Below are 27,900 nucleotides of genomic sequence, written 5' to 3'. Positions count from 1 at the left end.
TATGCCTTTTACCAAATAAAGTAGTAATAGACTTTACAATGGTTTATTAAAAATAGTACTATACATAAATTGCTCATAAGAGTAAGGTGGTGGTTGGTTGTTTATTATTCGAGATTATTATTACATTATTAGTATTAATATATTACTTATTAATAGAGAGAAAGTGTGCATCACTGACACTTTCAAGTGCTTTAATTCATGTTATTTATTTTAAACTCTAATAAATGAAACTATACTGACTGTTTTATGCATCTTTTATGGAGGAAGTGGGATTTATATACATACATAGGCATGTTTTTTTTGTAAATACAAAGAGATGATTAAGAACTCTATTCAATCTGAAAAGCAGATAGCACAAGTTTGTGAAACGAAGCAAGAATATACATTCAGTGTGATAGCGGTATTCGATCTCTCTGCATTCATGCTCCAAAGCGGTTAGGAGAACAGAAGCACCGCATGAGTAGGAAAGCTCCTTGAATTTATTGTTAGTAAAACAGCCATACATTATTGGGGCTTTGATGGTGAGGGGGATCGTTCTTCCACTAAACATTCGGAAGCATAAATGTAGAGTGTTTAATATCTTTGTGTTTTTTCTCTAATTTTTGTGTTGTCTGTTTTTCAATGTAATAAGGTACGAGTCCATTTTTTTGTGCATAAAACACACGAGCCCGTATATGTATTGAAACCAAATTTAGTTCATTATTGTCATGCGTCCAGGTATTCGATCTCGCTACCTTCATTTTACATAGACGTTTATGCTCGGTCACAGACAACCCTATAAAACAAATATTCAAAAAAATGAAGATAAATAAATCACAATTCTATGTATTTATTATTTATTTATTGCTACAATATATATGCAGACTTAAGAGCTCATTACAAAGTGCTATTTAGTATAAGCTCTTGTCAAGTTAATCCGATCAATTAGAGAAGGACATTACAACGGGGCAATTATCGTAACTGCTACGGATCTCAGCGTATCTCTTGATATACTGCATTTTGATGCACTTCTCCATCTTGTGCTATTTATTCTTTGACAGCCTGCATATGTATATGTAACAATAAATAAATAAATATAAATAACGAAAATAAATAATCATATATAAATAAATAAATGCATATATACACACATTACACATAAATATACAGTTTCAACCATTTAATGATGATGATGATAACCAGCATCCATTTAATGATGTTGGGACAGCAAGGTACGTAACATTTAACCTACAGATTTAGTTCAGTTTACTCATTTAATACACTTGTATAATTATAAAGGGGTAATTTTAATAGTTCTAAAAGTTTGTAAATTAAGCATCTAGATTTCATAGAAAAACAATTAACTGGCCCCAAAAAAAGTTAGCTTCAGTTTACTAAATGAAATAAGGGTTATCAAGCCCAACATGTTCGCCTTTTCTAAAATAATACAAAAACTGATTAATTTTACCTCATTTACAAATTTTACCTCACTACCTAATTTTACCTCACTAGCTGCCAAACAGCGAGATAATCAAACCATATTTTAATTGTAATTTTACTAAAATGTATTGCCAAAGCTTTTTTTTTTAATGCCCACCTGGAGAATGACTTACGTCATAAAGGCACCTGAAGGGCAGATTTGTTGGTCACTCTTTCAGGAGCACTATATTAGGTGGGCCAGCGTTGCTCCCACAGTTACGACAGATAGTACAGAGAATGAAGGAACATCCATGCCTTGACCGGGATTCGAACTCAGAACCTTTCTGATACAGGGGCAGTTCCCTAACCGCTACACAGGCCGGTCGGCTGTGTAGGGGTGTACTGCCAAAGCACTACTTCAAAAATTACCGTATTTTTTGGAGTTCCCTTAGAAGCAGAATATTTTTTCTATATTTCATTTATACGAGGTCACTGTTAACAGATCCACCAATTGGCCTGTGGAAAATTCATTTATATCATCATATGATTTGTTATAGTGTATATGTAATAAGATAAAGAGTAAATTGTAAACAATTACGAATGAAATTATGGTAAAAAGAATTGGTTTCCTGAGTGCACCATTCGTAAAATTCATTTTACAGTAAAATACGTTTTAGCCCTAAATTGGACTTAACAGTGAAATGGATATTACCGTAAAATTGGTAAAAATGGATTCTAAAAAATTACAATAAGGCATTTATTAGAAAAATCCGCATGTTTAATAAAAAAACTAATTGTAGGAAATTTTAAATTAAATTGTCGCGAAACCCGAATATAGGTATTAATTTCGGTACTCTAAAGAAGCAGAATAATAAGGCATTTATTAGGAAACACCAAATGTTTAAAAAAAACTAATTGTAGGAAATTTTAAATTAAGTTGTCGAGAAACGTGAATAAAGGTATTAATTTCAGGTGCTCTAAGGAAGTACCTTCATCCATGACAAAAGCTACTTTTGTATATTGTGCCGAAACAATCGTCTGTGTTATGAACTTCTTTGTTGATATGTAAAATTTCATTGATCTTTTATTGCTTTCAATTGGAAAAGACAATGACATCAAACATAAATGTTGAATTTGACAAGGAAATTGGGCGAATCTGATACTAAGAAGAGACAAAAATTGCACCTACTCCAGGGTTTATTACGTTAAAAATACGTTACATATTAGTGTTATTAGAGTTTTGTACGCCATTTTTTAATTCCTACTATTAGTTCACACTCTCCATGTATCTTGTTCAAATTTTCAATTGCTAATAAAATACTTTTTATACATCCAGCTACTCAGTTTCTTACATACTTCAAAGCTAACATCAGTAATATTTTCTGACTTTTAGCTGTATTTGAACAAAATAATAGTTTATTGCTCACATTTAAATACACCACGTGAATTTTTTTTTTCAATTCCTACATTAGTTCACACTCTCCCTATATATATTTATGTATCGTGTTTAAATTTCCAATCGTTAATAAAGTACTTTTTATTCATCCACTCAAGTACAAATTTGTACCCATTGTACCCACAAGTACATTTTTTACCCATTTGAAAAATGGGTCTTGGTTTGGATTTCATGGCGTCCTCACTTTTCAACTACAATAATCAAGAGTAATAGTAAACAGTGCGCATGCGTTGCTATGGCGACCGCTGCTGCTTGATAATTTTTTTAGAATTCTTTTTTTTTCACTTTTAATTTTGTTATGCATTAAGTTGGTGTGTTTATTTTTGAGATATGGGACCAGAGAGATCCCATAAATACTTATTGAGTTGTGAATAAAAGATAAGTACATCGTTTGAACGATATTTTGTTTTGATTGTTTTAATTGGGTATACTATAGCCTACGTCACAGGTTGTGTTATTCCTACTAAATTTAACCAATGAACGGCATTTTCTGCGAGCCTAACTTCAAGTCACAAATAAACAAACGAAATGTTTGATCGTTTAAATAGTTGCTCTCCAGATTTTATTGCATTATAAAGAAAAGTAATTGATATTCGATTTTTGATTAATAATTGATTTATGTGCATAGTGGCATTTATGTGGATAGTGGCATAGAATTTAGCATTGCGTCATGGTAAATGTTATTCCTACTAAGTGGAAGTAGTTGTGTTTTTTTTATATTATACCCAATTAAGAATCAGAAATTCTAACCTACAGTTCAAACTGGATCGTTTTCATTACTTATCCAGGTGAATAAATATCACAAGTAAAGAGGATCCAAACTGATTGACACGGTCCCAAAAATTAGAGCTAAAGCAAGGAAAAAACGATGCCAAGGCCGAAACTTACCGAGGCTGAAAAAGCCAAAGAGAGTAGTCGGGAATACCTTAAGTGTCACACATAAACGGAAAAAAGAATGGATTCGGTTCGCAAAAGCAAGCATGTAGCCCTTCCCTCACAAAAATATCAAAGTGGTTGAGAGAATTGAATATTACCGAAGAGTAAATGGTGACTCTCTAAACCCCTTTCATGCAAATAGGAGAACTGGGTGTTGATCACCAGTTAGGGATAAAAGGATCTATTGTCAACGTACCCAATAACTTGCTTTAGACCTTAGACTGTCTTCCACGCAATATAAATTATTCATTCAATATTCATGTAAAATTGAAAAAAAACCTGCTTTCAAATAATATTTCATGCATGAACTTGTGAATCTGAAACGGGTGTATGATGCAGATTACAATATCCATCAAACATCACTGTACCAATCCGAAAATGTAAATATTGATCTCTATAAGTTGTTAAATGGCTATAAGAAATTTACGCAGAATGTGTCTGAGGTGCATTTAAATATATCTCCGAAATTGTGTACCGAGCAGTTCACGATTAACAGTTAAATATGTCCAAGATGAAAACACGATAAAGTTTCTTTTCCAAAAAGAAATTAGACAAGGGAGAAAAAATTGTAATTATTCAATAAAAAGTAACTTAAATAAAATTTTCTTTGTTTACCTAGGTAAGAATTGAATTAAATTTTTTTTCTTATATTACTTGTTAAATAAGTAAATTTAAATGACTAAAAATATGCGTTAATAAAAAATAAATTATTATTACAAAGAAATGCACGAATTTCAATTCGTATTGAAAATGCATTGGCCTAACTTTTTATAAACTAGTTTATTAATTGCATTCAAAAGTCTTTGAATTTTTTTAAACATAGTTCCAAAGATATGATTCAAAAGTCAAAATGTTAAACACGGAATTCCAAGTTTACAACTGTTCTCCTAACCAAACTATTTTATTTAAATTTATAACCATCGTTGAACAGCCGACCCAATTTTTAGGTTTACGACTAACTATGTTCAACTCCGTAGCCTTGTAATTTTGAACCCGAACTCCTGCATTAAGTATCTGGAAAAATTTTACTTAACATTAATTTGAGTTACATAGAGAGCGAGACCATGAGAACCTTCCACATTAAGCCTGACTACAAGGGGACTCTAACCCATGATTCGTCTGCCACTGGGGATATTTCACGTTAGCTCTGTGGTCGGTGCAAGTCGGATGCGGAATTCGTACCGACCCAGGTATGTATCTCTGGAACCAGGTCTGGATCTCTGGAAGGCGAACGGTCTATCCCGTGAGCCATCGCTGCTCTAAACCAAGCTATTGTGGCCATATTTCCCAAATTGCGCAGATTGTATAATAGACAAAATAGTGTATATATCTATATATATATTTCTCTTACACGGCACCAAAAAAAGCCTCATTACAACTCCCCGAATGGCAACGTTAAAAAATCGACCAATGATTGCTGCTAAAAATGTCACATGCCAAATCTAGCTTAGAGGGCTTAACATATAGCGCTTTTAAAAACGGAAACAATAACCAGAGTGAGCATTATCAGGTTGTTTAATTCAGATTCATGCCCCAAAAACATGATACTATTTAATTTAAACTGGCTCAACATATAGCGCTTTTAAAAACGGAAACAATAACCAGAGTTAGTATTATCAAGTTGTTCAATTCAGATTCATGCCCTAAAAACATGATAATATTTAATTTAAATTCAATTGGGTATACTATGACCTACGTCACAGATCGTGTTATTCCTACTAAGGCTCCTATAATTACTACTAAATTTAACTAGTAAACAGCATTTTCTGCGAACCTGATTTCTAGCAACAAGTAAACATTAAATGAAGTGTGTTGTTAAAGTCGCTACTCGGCAGGTTGGAATTGTATTAGTCTAGTTCCTTTTGAAATAATATATTTTGCTGTTTTATCTCAGTTTATGAATTTAGTAAACATATTTAAAACTCATCTTATTAATTAAACTAAAAGGTAAATGTTATTCCTAGTAAGTGGAAGTAGTTGTGTTTTTTACATATTATACCCAATTAGGAATTAATTAATTAATTGAAGTGAGAATGCTTTAAAAGGCCGCTGTTGAATTGATATTTTTCTACTGAGAGCTACCTAAACGTCTAAAAAACGTCTAAGTGTTTGTATTGAATGCATTGAATTTTTTTATATTTCGCGGAAAGTGCTGAAGAATGTTATGGAAGACGTAGATTGCAGAGATCAAGTGCAATAATAACTGTTCAAGATGTAACAGTAGATGTCGAAGAATATAATATTGGCTCAATGACGGCCCGGAACAATGTAGTTATTGTAATGCTTACTTCTGGGCCAAAGAAAGAAATTCTTCTGGCAAATATACGAAATGCTGCCACGATGGAAAAATTAATTTGCCTACACTAATGGACAATCCCGAGTTGCTGAAAAAATTATTAAGTGATAATTCGATTGAGGCTCGAAATTATTGAAATCATATCCGGGAATATAATTCTGCTTTTGCTTTTGCATCATTTGGAGCACGCATAAAGCCACCTCCTGGAAATGGACCGTATTGTTTTCGAATTCATGGTCAAATTTATTATATGGTGTCACCTTTGTATAGCAATGATCAAAATAATGCTGGATACGGGCAGCTGCATATTTTTGATTCAACTGAAGCTACCCACAGGTGCATTGAAAACAATACTGGATGTTTACGCTCTGTAATGGAACAATTAGATGTTCTATTGAGGCAAATTAACCCTTTTGCTGCATCATATCTTCAGATGCATCAGTTTATTCAATTAAACCCTGCAGCAGATGTAAAATTAGTTTTTATGGAAGATCCCTCTTCAGATTTGATGTTTTAAAATGTTATGTACTTTATCACAAATGTTAATTAATATAGAAATTGATTTCAATAACGCTGATCACCAAAAATTATTTCATTTGGCGATAAAACAAATTTTTGTGTTCTTGAAAATGAAAAACTTTTTGAGGGATATTATCTCACAAGGAAAAGTTAGGGTTTAAGGTTTATATTTTTAAATAATAAAATTTTTCTCTAAAACTTTCAGAATTTCTAGCATTAGCTAATTTATTATACACATTTAGTTGAATTTAGGTGAGCAACTGCAATATTTGATAATTTATTTTGCTAATATGTTTCTCATTTAGCTAATGTTTTGATTTTTTCACCATGTACAATCTAAATAGCAAATATACTTTTTTAAAGACCAATAAGAACATTGATAGAATTCTTCTGCATAAGTACAATACTATGTCTTTGATGATAAAATACTATGTCTTTGATGATAATATACTATATCTTTGTATATTATCATCAAAGAACATTGTGTTCACTGGCGAGCGAGCGCAGCGAGCCATGGTTCACGGCGCGAACCACATAGGATTGCGTAGCAATTCTCGGGGGTTGGCGAGCGTTAGTGATCAGGGGGTGGAGCCTCCTAGTATATATATATATATATATATATATATATATATATATATATATATATATATATATATATATATATATATATATATATATATATATATATAGTGATAGTGTGTAAAATGATTAGTATTTTAAATTTGTAACAACTAACATTTACCGTAAACAGTGATATTATGATTAAAAGATATTTATACATGTCTTAACCCATTTATAAATTTGATCACATATAATAAAAATATGTATTAAGGTATATGTATTAAAACAGTTTTTGTCAGTTAAAAATATTTAACCAGTAGAAATATGAATTTACATTTTTCAGCTATAACTTACCTGATGTTCAGTTTTTTGCTGAAGATTGGCTTAGCGTTAATTTTGTGAAAATGACTGTCGCCGATTCCATATTGTTTTTCATCCATGGTATCCATTGTGGAGAAGATAAAACTGTTGTTGATTTCGCAATTATATATTCAATGGAAGTTGATTTTAAAAATTCATGATTTACTGCATCTGCCAGAGACAATATTTCACATACGTTCTCCTCTGACATTTCCTTCTTCAAAAACATGGCACATTTTTCTTTCAAGGGCAATACTTGATATTACTTGATACAAGGGTAATACCTCATCTACACTATCGGTGTATAAGAATTTCAAAAATGATTTCATGACGTAGGCATCAATATCAACGATGTCGACAATGCCACTGCGAGCTTCTTCCATCTCTTGGTGATCAAACATAACTGCAAATACTGGGGATCGAGCCACTAGAACAGTTTTATGTGCTTCAATAATTTCACCATCCACTCGCAATTTCACATCGCTGAGATGTTTGTTATGGAATAAATTTCGAAGGTCTTCCTGCAAGGAAGAGTAAGCACTTGTTGGTGATGATGAGTCAGATTTAGGCATATAAATTTGAAAATATGTACCATTCGAAACGGAAAATTCACAGTAAATAAGTAAACGATGGGAGGGATCACGTTTGAAAACTTTTAGATAACTTTTCCATTCCTTAGAAAGGGTGTCTGAAGGAAATTTCCAATATGTGCAATTTACTGAAAAAAAATAATGCTTTGCTCTTGCGGAACATATTTTTGAATTGAATTTGTCATGCAGGGTCAAAGTGCAGTCCACAATGCATGGTTCATTGTTAACGGTTTCAATAACCACCCTTGTAAATGTGGCTTCAAGGTTTTCGCTTCTTTCAAAAATAGAAAACTCGAAACTATTTTTCGATCCAAACGTTATTAAACGTTTCTTTGGAGCCGTTCTAAGTACTTGCATTTCAAAAAAAATTCTATCGACGCCAATTTTTGTGCACGAAAAATCTTCCCCTTTCATAGTACGAGTGGAATTTTGTCCAAGAAATTTACAACGAATTGTAAGAGTATCTTCTTCACACTCCTGTGCATCTTGGAGAATATCTTTGATAGCAAGGAAATCAGGACATTTCAACTCCGTATCGCTAGGAGTTGAAAATTTATCCCACTTATGATTTTTCAATATCTTACCACTGGCTCCAATTGCTTCGATTTCATATTGAAGAAAACCAACTTGCTCGAGTGTCAAAACGCTTAAAGTGCATGAAATAAATTCAGAATATTCCTTACTCTCTCCCCTTGGATAAAGAACTAAACTGCCTATGATTATTTTAAAATTTTCGGAACCAAATGCGGGACTCAATAATTTCACGCCATTATTATGGTTGCAAAATGAAAAATTTTCGATTTTCCAAGTAAAAGTAAATTTAGTTTTGTACATGATTTTTTTATGAAAAAAATTAAGTTTACCGCAATGCCTCGAGTATACATTTAGTGAATAGCCAATTAATTTGATATTAGATCTATTATTTTATCAACATTTATCTACAGAATAGCATGCGATTTCTTATCTTTATTCAATTCATAGCTACCTGATAGCTGAATGCGTCATTGTTGCTTACCTGGAATTAATTTTAAACTTAAAATAGTCATTATCTGTTACGAGAATAAAAGTGCATAAAAATGTTAACAGGCATATATTTTAAACTGCGATCTACGTTTCTACAATGTACTCTAAAATTGTTTAATTAATTTCTGTTTTAATTCAATTTTTTTAAAAAATCTTATCAATTAAAAATAATATTCAAATACTAATAATAGACCTTTCAAATTGTCTTTAATGATATGTTAGATTTTAAAGATTGACTTGAATAATAGATTTTAAATTTTAATCCTTTGTGACATTTTGCCGAAATTTTGCTTTTAGATTATATAAGCATTTTGAACAAATATATATCCGTTCAAAATATTTCATATATATATATTCAATCGAAGGAAAACAAAAATTAAAATTCAAATAATAAAGTCTTATTAAAAACCTACCTTTTTTTTAAACTTCATTTCAAAGCTTTACTTTATTTACCTTTTTTTTACTTTATTTTAATTTTTAAAAATCTTAAGTAAAATGTGCATTGCTTTTGCATCTCCGTGAGAATTATTCGTAGAAAATCTGTTTTCTTTTTTATAGTGCATTCTAATGTTACACTGTTAAAATTGTCATTCCAAAATTATGGTAAAACATCCAGCAACAGTCAGTCTATCCAATTAACTGCAGATTTTATGGTAAAGAACATTTTCTACCTTGATGGTTTTGAAAACGCTAACAACTAGTATGGTTAAAAAATCATAAATACAAAACTGCGGCCTTTAACCGCTTGCGACTAGCATCTTCCTGTGTTGAATAGCGTGGAAGAAATATTCTGGTGTCAACACTGTGATTCGAACCTCTGTTATTAGTCATGAAATTGATAGATTATCCCTTTCCGCTATAATATGTGCCTACAGACAAGGAACAAAAATACTTCATTAGGTAGGCCAAGTTGGTGCGATGAAATTTTGGTTGTTTAACCCTTTCCTTCTCGCTCCCGTGAAAATGACGGGATGAGGTTTCGTCCTCTATTTCTCGCTCTCGTGATATTGACGGACTGGAGTGTTCAGTAGTAACGCGACAGTAAGAATAAAACTAATGAATTTTTTTGCCCGGAAAAATTTTTTTCTTCTCATAATACACACCAGATGGCAGTATCAGGATATTTTTAAGGTAATTGTAGATAGTAAGTTTATTTTAAACTAGATGTCAGCAATAATCAAATACGTAATACAAATACAAAAGTCAAAAAAATAGACACTTTTATGACCGTTTACTTGAAAATTAGCCGATCGTTAAGGGGTTAACTGTATTAGGAGATGATATTAATAAATGGTTTTCTTCACGGTTAACGGTTTCAATGTCATCTTATTTACGGTTATTTAATTGTTTTGTTTTAATATGGTAGAATAACAATAAAATAGATAGTTTTTTAACCATTTCTTCCAAGAAATCTCTAGCAATGTATATTGAAGGGAAATTTAATCTACTCTAAAATTAATCAAATAACATTGAGTTCAATCATTAGAAGTATCTGCCCAAATGCGAGATTTTTTAACTGGTAACATTTCCTTTTTTCTGGTTAAAAATTTATTTATTATTAAAATGTATTTAATTTTCGCTCATAAAAATTTAAGCATTTCTTTTTTATTTCCTATGAGCTCCACAATCAGTCTTCCCCATGAGCAGAACTAGTACGTTCTCCAGAAGTGGTATCCACTCTTTCGGGACCGCCACAATAGGTGAGATACCGTTGGCCATGTTAATTTGGACGTCTAGTTTCTGCCACACTAGATGGCAGCACCGAGACTCTATTTGGATGCTAAAGTGCACTAGGAATTTAATTTTGCCGGAAATGCCAAGAGCCAAAAGTTTAAGCATATTTCTATTTATTTAACTGCTGTTTTTCCAATACGTTAAGAAAGTATAAGATCACTAACAAATTAGTGCAAAGATGACAAAAAAAGTGGTTTATTAATAATGATTTTTTATGTTAAAAAAAGCAGAGGTCGAAATGGAAATAAATGTTGCCTAGGTTTATACCAAAAATAACTGTTAATGATCAGGTTGCATATAGTTTCATTCAGGCTCAATAATGAATTAGTCATTTAATAAGAATAATATTTCTTCGAGTATCGATACTTCTAGTATTCGATATTTCTAGTATCGAGTCTATGATCCATATAATTTAAAGAAAAATATTCCATGGCAATTTTTTTTAACGCAATGTATCCCAATTTCTCTTCTACAAAGCATCTTCCTATCGAGATTTGCAGTCTTTTAAAATCTAAAACAGTCATGAAACTTCAAAAATAAATGTTTTTCCTGCAATGGTCAAAACGACCCCTTTTGGCCATTTTAAGTACTTCTATCATTGTTTATTTTTATATTTTTCCCCTCTAAGTGAACCAATTTTTAATAACTCACTGCGGCTCACGGTCTAAAGTATGCATCCTATAAGTATTGTTGATATTAACATCATAATATAGATTTGAAAAACGTTTCATTTAAATAAACTTCACGGAGTTAAATGCCATTAAACTGTCCCCGGGCCGCCAGTTGAAAACCCCTGCTCTATAAGATCAAATTTCTTATTCATGATAAACCCGTACTGTGGCCTTCTCTCTTCTAGGACGGATTGATAGAGGACTCGCCTCCCAATGAGATTACTCGGGTTCGAATACAAACAATAGCTGGTCGATAACCACAGTGCTGACGTTAAATGTATCCTCAGTGGTAGGCGGATGAGTTAGAGTACCCCGAGCTAGCCATTGCAGAATTTTGGAGGCTTTTCTCTTCATGTAACACAAATACTGGTTAATTCTATCAAAAAGACCTCAAACTTACAAGGCTACGAAGTTGAACATGATAGTCGTTAACTCAAACATCGAGTCAGTTGTTTAACTACGGTGGTAAAATGAAATTACAGACGATTAATTTCACTCATTAGCCCAATTTTTGCATTAATCAAAGCAACTATATTTCCCGAAGCAAAATTTTCCCAAACCATTGAAATTAAGTCCATTAAACTCATTTTGTTTTCGCATCGGACCCCTTAATAACTCAGTCTATACCAAAACTCTCCATACAATAAATTATTAGCTTTACGGTAAATATATCTCATTTGATGCAACTTACCATTTCTTTTATGGAGGAAAACAAATAAAACTATACCACCTTAAAAAATCTTTTATTAGTTTAAAACACATGCATAAATGTCCTCTAATAAAGTTAACACATATCCTGAAAGTTTTCATTCTGATTCATTTCTTGATTATTAAACATTTCAGTTTTTAGTAAAACGAAAATCATTTAGATAACGGTTCAATATCAGATATTTTTATCAGTAAGTATATCCAGACTTAAGAAACACACTTAAGTAAGTTAGGAAAAATGTAATAAGTACAAATAAAATAAAATCCCAAGTTCATATCATGCTTTTTTCCTACATGTTCTTAAGCAATTAACGTTGGAATATGTTTTTGAGTGTATATTGAATTCGGCGCTCTATCTAAATGTTCTTTTTAACTTGGCTTTTGAAAATGCACCGAAGAACAGTTTAATAGGATTTTATTAATAACACTGTTCCATTATTTCCATGAATATCGTGCCACAGCTTCAAGACATCTTTGTGTAGCATCTAAAGTATTAAAGGTGTCCTTAAAGCACAATTCAAAATTTAACTAATCCCTGCAAAGAAATTAAATTAAAATTGTAAGAGCACAAAATTTAAAAAGAGGCGCCTTAAAATCTTCTCATCTAATGATCAAAATTTCCAGCAATAAAAGTAACTAGTGGGGTGCGCCCCCAGCTCGCTAGCGCTCGCCAACCCCCGAAAATTGCTACGCAATCTTATAAGGTTTGCTTCGCAAACCAAGCTCGCTTCACTCGCTACTAACTTAGGTACATTACAAATGCACAAAATTCTAAGAATTCAAAACAATCATTCAAATCCATATAAAAACTTTTTTTTAAAAAAAAAATTACATATTTTTAGTAAATACTAAGTCATTAAAATAAATTTGAATTCAAATAAATTACATGTAATTCGTTAAACCTATTAGAAATGCGCTATAGTATAATTCGTGATGTAAATCAAAAGTCGTCAAATAAATTCGTAATATATAAATTCGTTAAAAAAAAGCACTTTCGACAAAATACTAAAAAAGAGATCTATTGACAAAGACTACTCACTTCTGCCTAGCTTAATAGTATGAGATTTCCCCAGCTGATGCTCCCTTTTTATTTCAGTTTCCGTTTTCAAAAGCGCTATATGTTGAGCCACCTCAGCTAGATTTGGCATGTGACATTTTTAGCGGCAATCATTGGTCGATTTTCTAGCATTGCCATTCGGGGAGTTGTAATGAGGCTTTTTTGTCGCCGTGTAAGAGAAGTAGTAACGTAAACAAAACAAAGCAAGCGTTGCCACCGGTGGAAAAGAAATACAGCCAAAATTTGGGAGCCACGTAAGATAATCATATATATTAGATTAGATTGAGCTCAGGTGATTGAACTTAAATATGCTAATTAATTTGTGCTGACGAAATATTAAGTTAAAAAATTTGACAAAAAAACTTTTTTCTTTCTCTATCCAATCCGCCACTATCTGAGAAATCTTGCCACAATATTTTGTTTAGGAGAATGGTCGTTAGTTCAGAATCCATACTCCGTGTTTTACTTTTTGCCTATTGAATCACATCTTTGGTATTATTTTTCTAAGACTTTTTGAATGCAATTACTACACTTGTTTATCAAAGCTTAATTCAATGCATTTCTAATACGAGGTGAAAATGATGCATTTCTTTGTAATAATTAACGCATATTTTCAGTCATTTAAATTTAACTTTTTTTACAAGTAATATAAATTTTTTTTAAAGGTCAATTCCTACTTCGGTCAACGAAGAAAATTTTTTTATTACTTATTTTTTATTAAATAATTGCAGTTTTTTCTCCCATATAAAACTAAAATTAATTAATTAAAATTAATTAAAGTTAATTAATTAAAATTAATTAATTAAAATTAGTTAATTAAAATTAATTAAAATTAATTAATTAAAAATAATGAATTAAAAATAATGAATTAAAAATAATGAATTAAAAATAATTAATTAAAATTAATTAATTAAAATAATTAACTCATTAATATTAAAAAAAACTGTATTAACATCAAGTGTCATCCATTATAAGCTTAAAAAATGCATTTGAGGGGATGAATTAAAAGTGTTTTATTAGTGATTGAAAATTTGAACAAGATACAGGGAGAGTGTGAACTAATAGTAGGAATTGAAAAATGACGTACAAATCTTAACACTAATATATGGGTTATTCTCACAAAAACAGTCATTTTCATGTCCCCAGTATATTTTATGTTTGTTATACAGCTTACGAAAAAAAAAAATTCAGGGAAAGTGTCCTTCAGAATGCAAGCTAACAAAAGAATAAAAATAAAATTATCAATTTTTATTTTTTATTTATTTTAGGTAATTAAAATATACCAATACGTCATTCCCTCACTTGTCCCCACTGCTGATTTAAAAAAAGAAAAAAATTGTTTTTGAAACAAATTTTTTTTTTACAAATTCGTGTTTTTTATTTCAGAATACTGAAATATAGAATTCAGAAAATAAATTTTAAATTTAATTTCTGATAAAAATATTAACACAGCACTATTTTAAACTTTGTCCCCAGTGTTTCGCATCATTCCCTCACAACAATGTTCTTATCACCTGCAATCTTCTTAGAATAAAAATATTTTAATGAAAACTTCAGAAGTTAACAACTGGCATCATAGAGCAAAATTGCAGTATGTTTCCATCTTCCACTTAAAGAAGCTTTGCTGTGGAATAAATTTGAATGAATCAAACCAGGTAAAATTTTTTACATTTGTCATTCCCTCATGTCATTTTTTAGAGTAAAATAAAATACAACTTCATCGAGAAAGTGGATAATTATATGTTGCTTTCTTGTATGAATATAATTGTATGTGATTGACTTCAGAAATTAATTAGGCCTAACTGTTATTTTCAAATTTTATTGAATTCGTCATTCCCTCACTAGTGTATAAAGTGAGGGAATGATTCAAGATGAGTATATTATAAAATTTTTTTTGTTCAATCGTGCCAGCCAATTTTATTTCCCAAACCTGTAAAAACTATTAAATATATAAGACTAAATTATAATAAATTTAGATATACTTAGTACGTTATCATTTTCAAACTTTAAGTAGATGTAACTTAGATAAAAACATGTATTGAAATAAAATATCATTCCCTCACCATTAGTGTCATTCCCTCACTTTTTAAATAGTGAAAATAATTAATTTACTTATTAATTAATTTGAAAAATAAATTAAAAAATTATTGAATTAATTTATTAAATTAATTTATTTATTTATTAAATTAATTAATTAATTATTATAAATTAATTAATTATAAATCAATTATTTAAAAAATTAATTAATTTAAATATTAAGTATAATTTATAGGATATATACTTTCTTTATAATGCCATTACATATTTCTATTAATATAAAAAGTTTCAGAGCTTTTTATTCACTTTACTTTTTTGGGATTTTATGAACTGAAAAATGACAGTTTTCGTGAGAATGACCCATATATAACGTATTTTTAACGTAATAAACCTTAAAATAGGTGCAATGTTTATCTCTTCTTAATAAAAGAATCGCCCAATTTCTTTTATCCACTTAAAGTTAAATTTAAGTTAGAGACATTTATGTTTGATGTCATTGTCTTTTCCAATTGAAAGCAATATAAGATCAATGAAATTTTATCTATCAACAAAGAAGTTCATAAAATAGACGATTGTTTCGGTACAATAAACAGAAGTTGCTTTGATCGTGGATTAAGGTACATCTTCAGGGTAAAGAAATTATCACCTTTATTCACGTTTCACGACAACTTAATTTAAAATTTCCTACAATTAATTTTTTTTAAACATGTGGTGTTTCCTAATAAATGCCTAATTATAATTTTTTATAATCTATTTTTAACAATTTTACGGTAATATCCATTTCACTGTTAAGTCCAATTTAGGGCTAAAATGTATTTTAATGTAAAATGAATTTTACAAATGGTGCACTCAGGAAACCAATACTTTTTATCATAATTTGACCCGTAATTGTTTACAATTTACTCTTTATCTTATTACATATACACTGTAACAAACCATATGATGATATAAATGAATTTTCCACAGGCCAATTGATGGAGCTGTTAGCAGTGACCTCGTATAAATAAAATATTGAAAAAATATTCTGCCTCCATGGGAACTCCAAAAAAGTACGGTAATTTTCTTTTAGTGCTTTGGTAATATATTTCAGTAAAATTACAGATATGATTTGATTATCACGCTGTTCGGTAGTAAATGAGGTAAAATTAGATAATTTTGTCAAAATAGTTGGTAAATTCATCACTTTTTGTATTATTTGAGATAAAGCAAAAATGTTCGGTTTGATAACCTTTATTTCATTTAATAAGCTCATATATTAACTTTGTTTTCGGACGGTTAATTGTTTTCTATGAAAGCTGGATGCTAACCTCCACAAACGTTTGAAACTATTAAAATTACCTACTTATAAGTATAAAAGTGTACTAAATCAGTAACCTGAACTAAATCATTAGCTTAAATGCAACGTACCATGCTGGCCCAACATCATTAAATGGAAGCTTAGATTTAGGGATTTCGAATTCCACCCCAACCCGGTTTCAACTATGTATATATATGCATTTATTTATTTTTATTTATTTATATATGAATATTTAGTTTTGTTATTTATATATTTCTATTTATTGTTACACATACATATGCAGGCTGTCAAAGAACAAATAACACACGATGGAGAAGAGCATCAAAATGCGGTATATCAAGGGATACGGTGAGATTCGAATCAGTTCCCTCTTCGCTACGATAATTGCATCGCTGTAATGTCCTTCTCTAATTCGTGAGGTTTTTTAACTTGACAAGAGCTTATAATAAATCAAACTTTGTGATGAGCTCTTAAGCCTGTATATACTTAGTCCAGTCACATTAGTGAAAACCATCTACTTTTAACGTCAACGTGAAATAACCAATCACAGAAGGCAGGTGGCAGCACATTACATTGGAGTGTATATGAAGTATGTCTTAGGGTATCGGAAAGTATTTCAATCGTTGATGTATTGCAGAAACGTGGCAATTTATCCGACGTTCAAAAGGGCATGATTATTGGCATTCGGGCTAAGGGTAAGCATTTCGGAGACGGCTAATTTTGTTAACTGTTCGCCTGCTGCCTTGGTAAAAACATAACGTGCATGGCTAAATGGCAGTATCCAAAATCAGCGGCGTGGCACATGGGGTGTGCCAATGGCTATAGATGGCAGAGGCGAACGAAGGCTGCGGAGATGCGTTCGGGCGAATAGACTGTGGAGCAATTGACCGCCCAGATGAACCAAGGAGCAACTAAGAGTAAACCTAATTGACTCTCTTCCTGCACGTCTCGTAGCGTTCCACTCTGCCAAAGATGGTTATTCTGGCTTTTGACAGATGGCCACATTAATGTGACTGGGCTGTGTATATATATGCAATAATAAATAAAGAATAAATACATAGAATGATGATTTTTTTTAGAGTATTTGTTTTATAGGGGTGTTTATAGGGTAAAACGTCTATGTAAAGTGAAGGTAGCGAGAGTGATTCCGTGGATGTATGACAATAAAAAACTAAATTTGGTTTCACTACATGTACAGGCAGTTGTGTTCTATGCACACAAAAATGGACTCGTCCCTTATTACTTTAAAAAACGGACTTCACAAAAATTAGAGAAAAAATACAAAGATATTAAACACTCTACATTTATGCTTCCGAGCGTTTGGTGGATGAACGATCCCCCTCGCCATCAAAGCCCCAATAATGTATGGCTGTTTTACTGACAATAAATTCAAGGAGCTTTCCTACTCATGCGGTGTTTCTTTTCTAACCGCTTTGGGGCATGAACGCAAGAAGATCGAATACAGCTATCACACTGAATGTAAATTCTTACTACGTTTCACCAACTTGCTCTATCTGCTTTTCAGTCTAAATGGAGTTCTTAATCATTTCTTTGCATTTACAGAAAACGTGTCTATATATGTAAATAAATAAATAAATCCCACTTCCCCTAAAAAGATGCATAAAACAGTCAGTATAGTTTTATTTATCCGAGATCAGTATCTTCAAAGCGTCAGTTCTGCCAATTTTTTCTCTATTATTAAATTTATTTATTTTTAATCACTAAAATTCTAAAAATATACATTAAAAATGATAACACACTATGAAAAAGAAATTCAGGTCTTGAAGTATCATTTTGAAAATATCAAATACCTTTTCTGCCAAAGAAAAAAGAGAAAATTGAACATTAACAAAACAAAACGCATTCTAAAGTCTGAAACAACTTTTATTTACTCTTTGAAAATCTATTCAAACATTCATTTAATACATGTTTTTATACAGGATAGATTTTTCAGTATACAATTATTTATACCAAGAAAATTAACGTTTCAAAATTCGTATCACAAATCTTTTAGCCCTGATTTGAAGCTTCTGACAAAGATGAAAAAGGATACCAATTATTGTATCGAAAAAATCATACACAGCAATTAAAGATATTCCAAGCCATATTCCTATGTAGCCTCCTATATTACTCCAAAACTCCACATTCTGAAAATACACATAAATATATACGTTTCAAATGTTGCGTATTATAGTTAGAACTGGTCCTGAACTCACATGCTTATGTTTTGACAAAGAATTCTTTCTTACACCAAATGACCAAATTGTTAGTCATCGAAATGTTATAGTTGTTTTAAACACAATGGTAATCAAAAAAAAAAAATGCACAGCAATTTAAGACTCCAGAAATTATGTTTTAAACTATAGGGTAAAATTTCATTCTATACTATTTTATCACGTTTCATTCATTATATTTCGTTATATAATATCATTGTACTTAATTTTAAGGAATGTAAGTTCAATATAGAAATTGTGTTTATTTGAGTACAAAATTAAGTTTAATACAAAATTTTATACTATACAAAATTTGAGCAAAATCGATAGTATAGTTCTTTAGAAAACGAATTTTAAAATTTGATTTTTCAAGTACTTTTTCAACAATTAAGCTCAAAGTTTGGATTTTGCCATATTAAATTGCATTCTTTAAAATTACGTAAAAAACTGTACAATTCTGAAATGTTTCTACTTTTATTGAATAAAATGATGAAATATAATGAAAGAGTATTACAAATAAATCTTGGGTGGAATTATTTTGTATAAATAAGTTTCAGAAATCTGTGCAAAAAAGCTTTAATTCATTTCAAAGTTCTCGAGATATTGCGAAATTCTCTAAAAATATATTTCAGCCACAAAGTTTCAGTCACTCTTCCATCTAATAAGTTTACTGTAAAGAACATTTTTTTATACTTACGCTTTTTGAAACCATTTATAACTAGTATTGTTAAAAAATATGAATAAAAAACTATACGGTTGTTTACCATTTAAACGTAGTATGGTTTCAAAACCGTCAAAAGAAATTTAACTGGACATTGAAGATAGTTTAGCAGTTTATATAACAGACAGTTTTTTTTTTTGGTTTAAGTAATTTCTTAGAACAGTTGACCTAAACTGACAGAAGGCAGGAAAAATTCACTTTGGAATGAAACTTGGTATATAACATACCAAGTTGGTATATAATATCGAAACAATGAAGCTCCCGCAGATGGCCCTTTTCTTCTAAACCTTACAGAAAACGTGCTACGTTACCATTTTTTATCTATTTGTAATAAAATTACTAATATGTTCTCTCGTTTTGGTTTAAAAGTCTAATATAGGCCTGTTAAAAAATTTAAATTTAAGTCTCTTAGATATCCTTCTATTTTTGGTAATCACTGGGGAATTTACCATATGTATTGTCATGATAACCATTGCTACATCAGACAAACTCAATGCGCATTAAAATGTAAACTTATGGAACACGATACATATCTCCGTAATCACGAATGCGAGAAATCATCAATTGCTGCATGTTGTTGGAATATTTTCTTGACGCCAGAGCGCTTTTATGACTAAATTTAATGGTAGCTTGATTGAACAAAAAAGATTCAAGATATCAAAAATGGTATAAAAATAGTGCATTTATGTACTATGAGTACATAAGTACATAATGACATAAAAGACATATATAGTACATAGTATATAGACATATATAATACATATATCGACATATATAGTACAAAAGTCATCTATAGTAGTAGACATCTATATTATGAGTACATAAAAGACATATATAGAGTAACAAAAAAAAATATTTACCTCAACTTTTGGTCTATAAGAATAAGTTGTGGTGGGCATCCCATTCAAATTAATAATCACAGTTATATTATGACTGAAAAAAATGCACATAAAGTTTTAAATTTTAACCTAAAAAATTCTTGGTAAGTGTTAAACAAACGATATGATTAAAAACAGGGAATTAAGAAGATTCAAGATTTTGACGATGCAGCTTATTACTAAATATTTTTGGAAGAAAAAATATCATAAGCGCTGTTTTGAAAAAAAAATTCATTAATTACAAAAATTATAAAGATGGAAAAAGTAAACATTTGTCGAACACTCGATCATATGCGGCCATTTTCAAGACTCGTGAATGATCGTCTGTGAGTCTTGAAAATGGGTGCCTACGATTTAGCCCATGAACGGTTCCCACTTTTCCATTTTTGTAATTTTGGAAGCAATTCAAGTGTTTCGTTTAATATATTTCATATACAATTTTATATACAGACATTCTGCTTTACATTCTTTTGATTATATCTTGTACAAGTGCTTTTCCCTCCTTGAATTAATATTTCTTCCCCCATGACAAATTTCAAGTTATAGTCTTTATGCCTAAAACTTAGTCGACTTGTAAGTTTTTTTCTGCATGTTTAAAAGTAATTCTCGAATTTATAATCGAAAGTTAAATTTTCACATTTTATCGTACGATCTGTACATTTTTCAGCTTACTTTCATAGTTTCAAGATTTAATTTTCGTATCTTCAAGATAAGATTTATAACTTTAGACAAATAAAAATATTTCTTTAAGCTGAATAAAGACCATCATTATCGTTATTTTTTAAACGTAGAATAAAAACGTTAAATAAAAACGTAGAATACTAAATTTTTTCGAGTCCTATTTTTTAAAATAAAAAAATCAAAATTATGCTTTTTTTCCTTGATTGAGATCGATTTGAGAGGCCTAAAATTTGTTTAGGAATATTTTGTTTAAAAGCAACTTTTATTTCATGGCTCAATACAAAATAATAAAGTTTTTGAGAAAATAATAATAGGAGCTCTATAAACAGTTTTAAAATACTTAAATATTGGGTGGTAGATGTGATTTTTTAGGTACGTGTTCTATTTAGGATTCCGAGTTTTTTAAAAGTCTTCCCTTTGACATATGAATAAAACTACCACAGTTACTCTTTTTCGTTTTTCCTTTTTGAAATTTGATTATGGTTCGCTGTCAAACTACAGCTATCTTTGATGACATCGTAGTCGGAAAACAAACCGGTTGGGGAACGGTTATCCGGGCATTATATACTTTCTAAGACATCTACTAAAAGAACTCTTACAAGCAGAGAGTGTTCTAGACAAATCGACAAAATATGAAAATTCTTAATCTAAGTTTTAAACTTTAGAGTATTTTGGAAAGTTTAAAATTATTATCTGTCTTACATTAGGTTTGATTTTTGTTTCTTCTGTTTGTTATCTTTCGAATGTGCATTACAGTTGCCCTGAAAAAAACAGATAAATGAAACACCGTTAATAAAAATTTAATTCAAAAGCTGAAATTCAGAAAGAAAATACAAAATAAAGAGCACCAAGAAAAAAGCTAAAAAATTATGCCCTACAAAAATTATGAAATTATGCCCTACTGTCTATTGCAAAATATTTCAATACATTAAGTCTGCCCTCTGTAAACTATTCTTAATGCACGGTAAAGCTTTAAATCATATTATCCTACAAATTATTTGCAACCTTAAGAAAATGCAAAATTGAACTAGACTGTCGTACTTTTTGCACGAGAATGCTCAATATTATAACTCAACTTGAGTTGTAATGTGGTCCAATTCAACACCTTATTAAAACTGGAGCAACTTTTCGTCGTGTGGCTCGAAATACCAGTATTTAAATTAAAGGTTGAACCGATATCTTTAATGGTATGGAAACTAAAATGTTTATTATGTACGATTAAAGAAGTAAAATTCGAACTAAAAGAACAAAAAAATTGCAAAAATAAGGAAAAATTGCTCTGTTGATAGCTCCCTTTATTTAACTATTGAGACCTGATTTTCCAGATTGCTGCACAAACAGTCAAATTCTGCGAGTTCCGAATCCATAAAAAAGTATTTATTTAGACAATTAGTACAATTGTTTGCCAGATTTGCATTAAAATATTGTTTACATCTTGAACCTGTAAATACCTTGAACCTTGTTTATATCTTGAACCTATAAATACCTTGAACCTTGTTTATATATTGAACCTTTATTCTTTCATTCGATCAAAGGTTATTCAGGTTTTTTTTTATTTTGCGCTATGTACTCCTTGAAAGACAAATAAAAAACAAATTTTTTTAAAATTTTTCATAAAACCTTGCATTTGTATTTCTCTTATAATTAATATCAGTAAACAATTACTGTAATTAGAAACACTGTTATTTGAATTCTTTAAAACTAATTACTCATTTAATTTTGTTAATGTTTATCAAATGATTTAAAACTCTGTAGTAGGTGTTTTTAATATTAAATAAAGTTTTGTGTTAAAACCTAAACTTGCCTCGTTTTGCACATCTTCTAGATCTTTTATCACTTCGTACGATTCTTCGCTGAAAATGAAACAAACGAAATCATATATATTTACGAAAAAAGATCAAGAACAAAAAAAAATGATTTTAATTCTAAGAAACTGTAACTTAATTTTTAAATAAAATTATTTTTCAACAGTTTAGTCTGGCGTATTTTTTACTGTTACTCAGGCACTAGAAGAAGCATGTAACGAGATAAAATAATTAACTTCAAAAATTTTATCAGTGATCAATCACAGTAAGCAAAATAAATGAATAATTAGAGAAAGAAAATACCTGATTAACTTTTTTTCTCGATCTTAAATTATGGGTGTAGCTACGGTATGTAATATTCAGTAACAATTCTTCAGTGAAGATATGCTGTCTATTATTTTAGTCACTTTATGCTAGTTTCTTTTTGTGTGTGTTTTGATCATCTCCGGAACTAGTGAAGCGAATAACTTTTTGGTCAAAATAATAACATTTCTTTATCCAAAGAAAATTTTAAGGTAAATTAAAAGGTAACGAAATATTCTTTTTTACAATTATTTATTACTTTTGTACTATCGAATTTTCTAATACTCAAATATTTTTAGAATATAGTTTTTAGAATATAGTATAACAAATTTTTTCACCAATTTAATCTACACAATTTTAAAAACCACAATCTAAAATTTGAAGTTGCTCATTGAATTGGGAGTAGGTTGAATAGTTGTTGAGAAATAAATGGCTAAAAATATAACTTCATAAAGATGGCAAAATATGCAAAAAGGGAAATTAAGATTAAGGGACGGAAGCTTTAGACTGTTTTTCATCCACTATTGGAACATGCTTTCAATATTGCAGCTATTTTGTGCGTTGAAAGCATATTGTTTGAGGAAACGAATCCTATGTCAATTCAAAGTGCATCTAATGTCGTGACTTAATTTATATCCTAAATTAATTAATTCACAAACTGAAATATTTAAATTTAGGCTCTCTTAGTATTAAGATTGAATGCTAAAACATAGAAAATCCGACCATTTTATCAAAAGTTATTAAGGTTTTTCTTTTTTTTTTTTGATGAACAAATTTTTAATTATTTTTAACTTAGGCTGTTTTTCTAATTTTTTTTTAACTTTCTTACCTTTTACTTTATGATTACCTATTGTATGATCTGGGCAGTTCTGTTTTACTAATTATTTTGAATACCTTCTGTGATTATGTCATTTCTCGAATTTTCTCGCGTCATTTCTCGAGACTTCTGTTTGTCTCAACCATTTTAATTGTATTTATTTAATTATTTTAACATGTTTACAATTGATTTTTTTTTATCCAAGTATTTTGCTTGGTTCTGTAATACTGATTCTGTCTATTTGAAGAAAAAAATGCCTATCGTAGCTTGTAGGAGCTTCTGGTGGGAGGTTATGATTTTCATACAAATCAAAGCCTTAGCATAACCAATATTAAAACTGTGCCTTACCTAACGGCAACCAGGCATGAAGTCAACTGACAACACGTCACAATTGTTATGGATGTAAATTAAATTATGTTTAATGGATTTATATTTTGTTGTTTTAAATTATTTTGCATTTCAGCATTTGAGGTAATATTTTAAATTTAATAGTTGCCAGGGTAGGACCACCAGGGACTAAGGCAGGGGGTTGTCGATGGGAACCTGCGTCTTCTTTCCTGAGGGTCCTGTCACAGCGACGAGTTAAATTTCTCCATGTGCCACTTCCTGGGGTGGGCCAGGTGTTTCAGCTTCTTAAGGTATTGCTCCTTTATGTTCTATGCTTAAACTCTAAAAAGATTATTTTCCTTGTTTGGCACGTGTATCCTCTCACCAAGATGATCCCTTTTGTGTTCCTTTTTCGGTTTCTATTTGAAAATTCATTTACAAAATCCTATAGAAAAACACTCCTCTATTTATTTAGATAGCAGCTTCAAGAAGCAAAAATCTATAGATGTTCGTGAAAAATTTTGCAAAAAACACAACGCTGTTATTTTGACTAAAATGTTAGTATTTATCGGTGTATGAATTGTTTCCGAAAAGGAGGGGATAAAGTCCAATACCTCAAGAAGAGTGTTTTAGATTTGTGATTGCATCAGATCAACAAATCGGAAAGTGTGAAATATTTTCAGAAAATAAGTTGTTGTGGGGGAAAGTTTAATATATACTTGTTGACTTTCTGCGGTAATCAAACTAAAGATCATAAGAGGAAGATCTAACCACCATGCAAAAGGCTCACCCATCAGAGCAAGAGCCAGCGTCATCCGATAAATACATACGCTGAAACAGTAGAAGGCATTAACCGATTCATCGCAGTTGAAAAGTCGATGAATGTATTGCTAGAAATGAAATGGAGATGTGGCTGCGCAATCAAGGAAATATCTTAGTAACAGTTTGGTTGTGGCTAAGGTTGCAGCATGAGAAATTTCTTTTAGGTCTTAACATTTCAAAACGCTCTATAATGGGGACCTCAGTTAGTTCCCCTGGAGATGAATTTACAGTGACTTTCTTGACTTTGAAATGTCTTTTCTGTCGTGGCTCCTGAATAATTGCCTGTGTATTACAGTTATAACATTTGCGACATTAAGTTTGTGACAGTCTAGATTTCTCTATTGGAGAACCCAACATACAGGAAGAGGCTTACTCATTTCTTGTTTAGCATCAGGTTGCTAGATTAGTATGACTTATATTTGTTTGCTCCAGTAAAATGTTTGATTTTAAAGTAATGGTATAAAACAGTGTATTTGTGTGACCATCCAGTGCATTGTAACTATCTTTTAAATGTCTAGTGTATTGTGACCATCTTTCAAACTGAAAAAAAAGAACTATTATCAAGGGGAACTTTGGATTATTTTGTGCTAATATCTGATGAAATTTGATAAATAGTGTTTGTATAACAAAATGGCTGGCGAGAAACGGCATGGAATTAATAATGATCATTTCTTGATACGATCGAATTGATTTTTAAGTGAGTAAATACTTTTATTAATTGAGTAAATTGTATTATCGAGTTTCTCGGAAATTGGGGCAATTATGAAACATAATTAAAATGATAGAGTGTGCATAATCTACTTTGTAATGTGAATAAAAGTAATTTTGTGATTAAGATGTTTCTGTAATTTATTAACCTGCTTGTACTGATTTGATAATTGGAATATAGTGCGCAACATTCTTTAAATATTTCTTTGTTTGAACTCTAACTAACTAGTAGATGTTATAATGACTTTGAAAATGAACTAACTCAACTGTTTTTTTGTCTAAATAAGCTATAAACTATACTACTGCTAATTTGTACTGATTTGTAGTCGACTAAGAGTGTATTGGTAAGGATTAAAAGTGATTGACTAAAATCATAAGCTCTAAAATTGCAAATCAAAAGATATGGAGCATTTCTCTGTCCCTCTTCTGGTATTCCGGGAAAACTACTGGTAATGCCCTTAAGATTAGGAGTGATAGAGTGGTCCAGAACTCCACGTTTAGGCTTAAGAGTGGACATATAGGGAGCGTTACATATACTGATGGACAGAAATCTTATCGTGTGTGCACGAAGTTCGCGTCAACACTGGCGTCCCAAAACATATCCTCTACTGTGTGGGGCTTTTGAGTGAGGACCATATAACTACTCATCTTCTTATAAATGACTTTATGAGGATTCACAAACCTCCTGGGCGAAGTTCAGCTTACAACTTGACCTTGGAATAAATTACGAACAAAAATTAGCAGTACGCCACACGCACTGCTAATTTTTGTTCGTAATTTATTGATGCCCTGAATATACTGTGCGCTAATTCCATTCTATCAAGCAGAGCTGACTTCACAGAAAAAATAAAATATTCCTAATTTCGTTGCTTTATAATTAATATTGCACTTTTAAGCGTCAAAACACCGACATTTTTAGTAGAATGAAGTTTTTTGATCAGATTTATAAAATACTTTACAATGCAACAAACGGAAGTGAACTAATTCATTGTTTGTCCGATGAGGGACCCTATTAGGTGCCTTAAATTTAAAAAATATCTAAGACACTTATGTGAAAAAAAATCAGTCAAAAATCGTAAGTTTGCCGTAGTGTTATAATTAGTTGCTTATAAAAATTTATCAAATAAAACTTACTAACAAGCAGGTCCACAATTCTTTTTCACACACTCATCGATTTTTGGTATGAATTCGGATGTATCAAACACTGACATACCATTCTCAGTTACATCTGAAATGAACATCAGTGTAAAAGATAATCATCATTTATATGATCATATATATCATATATAATCATAATGATATATATATATATATATATATATATATATATATATATATATATATATATATATATATATATATATATATATATATATATATATATATATATATATATATATATATATATATATATATATATATATATATATATATATATATATATATATATATATATATATATATATATATATATATATATATATATATATATATATATATATATATATATATATATATATATATATATATATATATAAACACCTCGATCAAGTATTGGGATAAATTTTATTTTCAAGGAAGACTTTTTTGATGGAACTAACCTGCCTTTGCATTACATGGAGAGAAAACAGTGAAAACCATCCACGGTTTGCCCGACGGCAAGAGGATTCTAACCCATGGTCCGTCTACCACTGAGGATAATTCGCGTCAGCACTGTGATCGGTGCAAGCCGGATGTGGATTCGTATCGACCAGCCATTGCAGGGATTCGAACCCGCTTCACCTCATTGGAAGGAACTTCCCACGGTTAGCCTAAAGATCAAGTGACACTGACCAATAATCCGTCTACTAATGTGGCTATTTCACGTGAACACTGTGGTTGGTGCAAGCTTGAACTTGCACTAGAGTATGGATACAGAGTGCCTGTCTGCGAAGCGGACAATTGACTCTTTCATCGAAGACTGTGCCTGTGGGCACCTGGAA

General features: G+C 30.6%; 2 protein-coding genes across 3 annotated transcripts in view; both read right to left on the bottom strand.

The window, feature by feature from the left end:
- Positions 1 to 27: 27 nt before the first annotated feature.
- LOC107447885 (uncharacterized) lies at positions 28 to 9,007 on the bottom strand. 2 transcript variants are annotated; one of them, XM_016062920.4, is made up of 2 exons: positions 7,521 to 9,007; positions 28 to 775 (listed from the first exon to the last, which is right to left on the bottom strand). In XM_016062920.4, the coding sequence occupies exon 1, from the start codon at positions 8,948 to 8,950 to the stop codon at positions 7,715 to 7,717; it is 1,236 nt and encodes a 411-aa protein (XP_015918406.1). In that variant the 5' UTR covers positions 8,951 to 9,007; the 3' UTR covers positions 28 to 775; positions 7,521 to 7,714. The 2 variants fall into 2 exon arrangements, with proteins under 2 accessions (XP_015918406.1, XP_071036988.1); XM_071180887.2 differs by lacking the exon at positions 28 to 775 and adding an exon at positions 846 to 1,041.
- Positions 9,008 to 18,506: 9,499 nt separating this feature from the next.
- The window catches only part of LOC107447884 (uncharacterized), an 82,587-nt gene continuing 73,193 nt past the window's right edge, over positions 18,507 to 27,900 (bottom strand). The window contains exons 20-24 of the mRNA XM_071181291.2: positions 27,053 to 27,146; positions 22,941 to 22,989; positions 21,839 to 21,897; positions 20,438 to 20,510; positions 18,507 to 18,790 (exon numbers count right to left, since the gene is read on the bottom strand). Coding sequence (XP_071037392.2) covers positions 18,623 to 18,790; positions 20,438 to 20,510; positions 21,839 to 21,897; positions 22,941 to 22,989; positions 27,053 to 27,146 — 443 coding nt within the window. The 3' untranslated portion in view covers positions 18,507 to 18,622. The remainder of the gene's footprint in view (positions 18,791 to 20,437; positions 20,511 to 21,838; positions 21,898 to 22,940; positions 22,990 to 27,052; positions 27,147 to 27,900) is intronic.

This window comes from Parasteatoda tepidariorum, chromosome 8 (assembly GCF_982258835.1).
Source record: "Parasteatoda tepidariorum strain Cologne lab strain chromosome 8, Ptep-v5.0, whole genome shotgun sequence".
Taxonomy (NCBI): domain Eukaryota; kingdom Metazoa; phylum Arthropoda; class Arachnida; order Araneae; family Theridiidae; genus Parasteatoda; species Parasteatoda tepidariorum.
The sequence above is the reverse complement of the archived record's forward strand: the minus strand, read 5'-3'. Positions and strand labels throughout refer to the sequence as shown.

What these genes read in the sequence shown, in the direction of transcription:
- LOC107447885 (XM_016062920.4), bottom strand. Translation starts at nt 8,950, where the DNA reads ATGTACAAAACTAAATTTACTTTTACTTGGAAAATCGAAAATTTTTCA.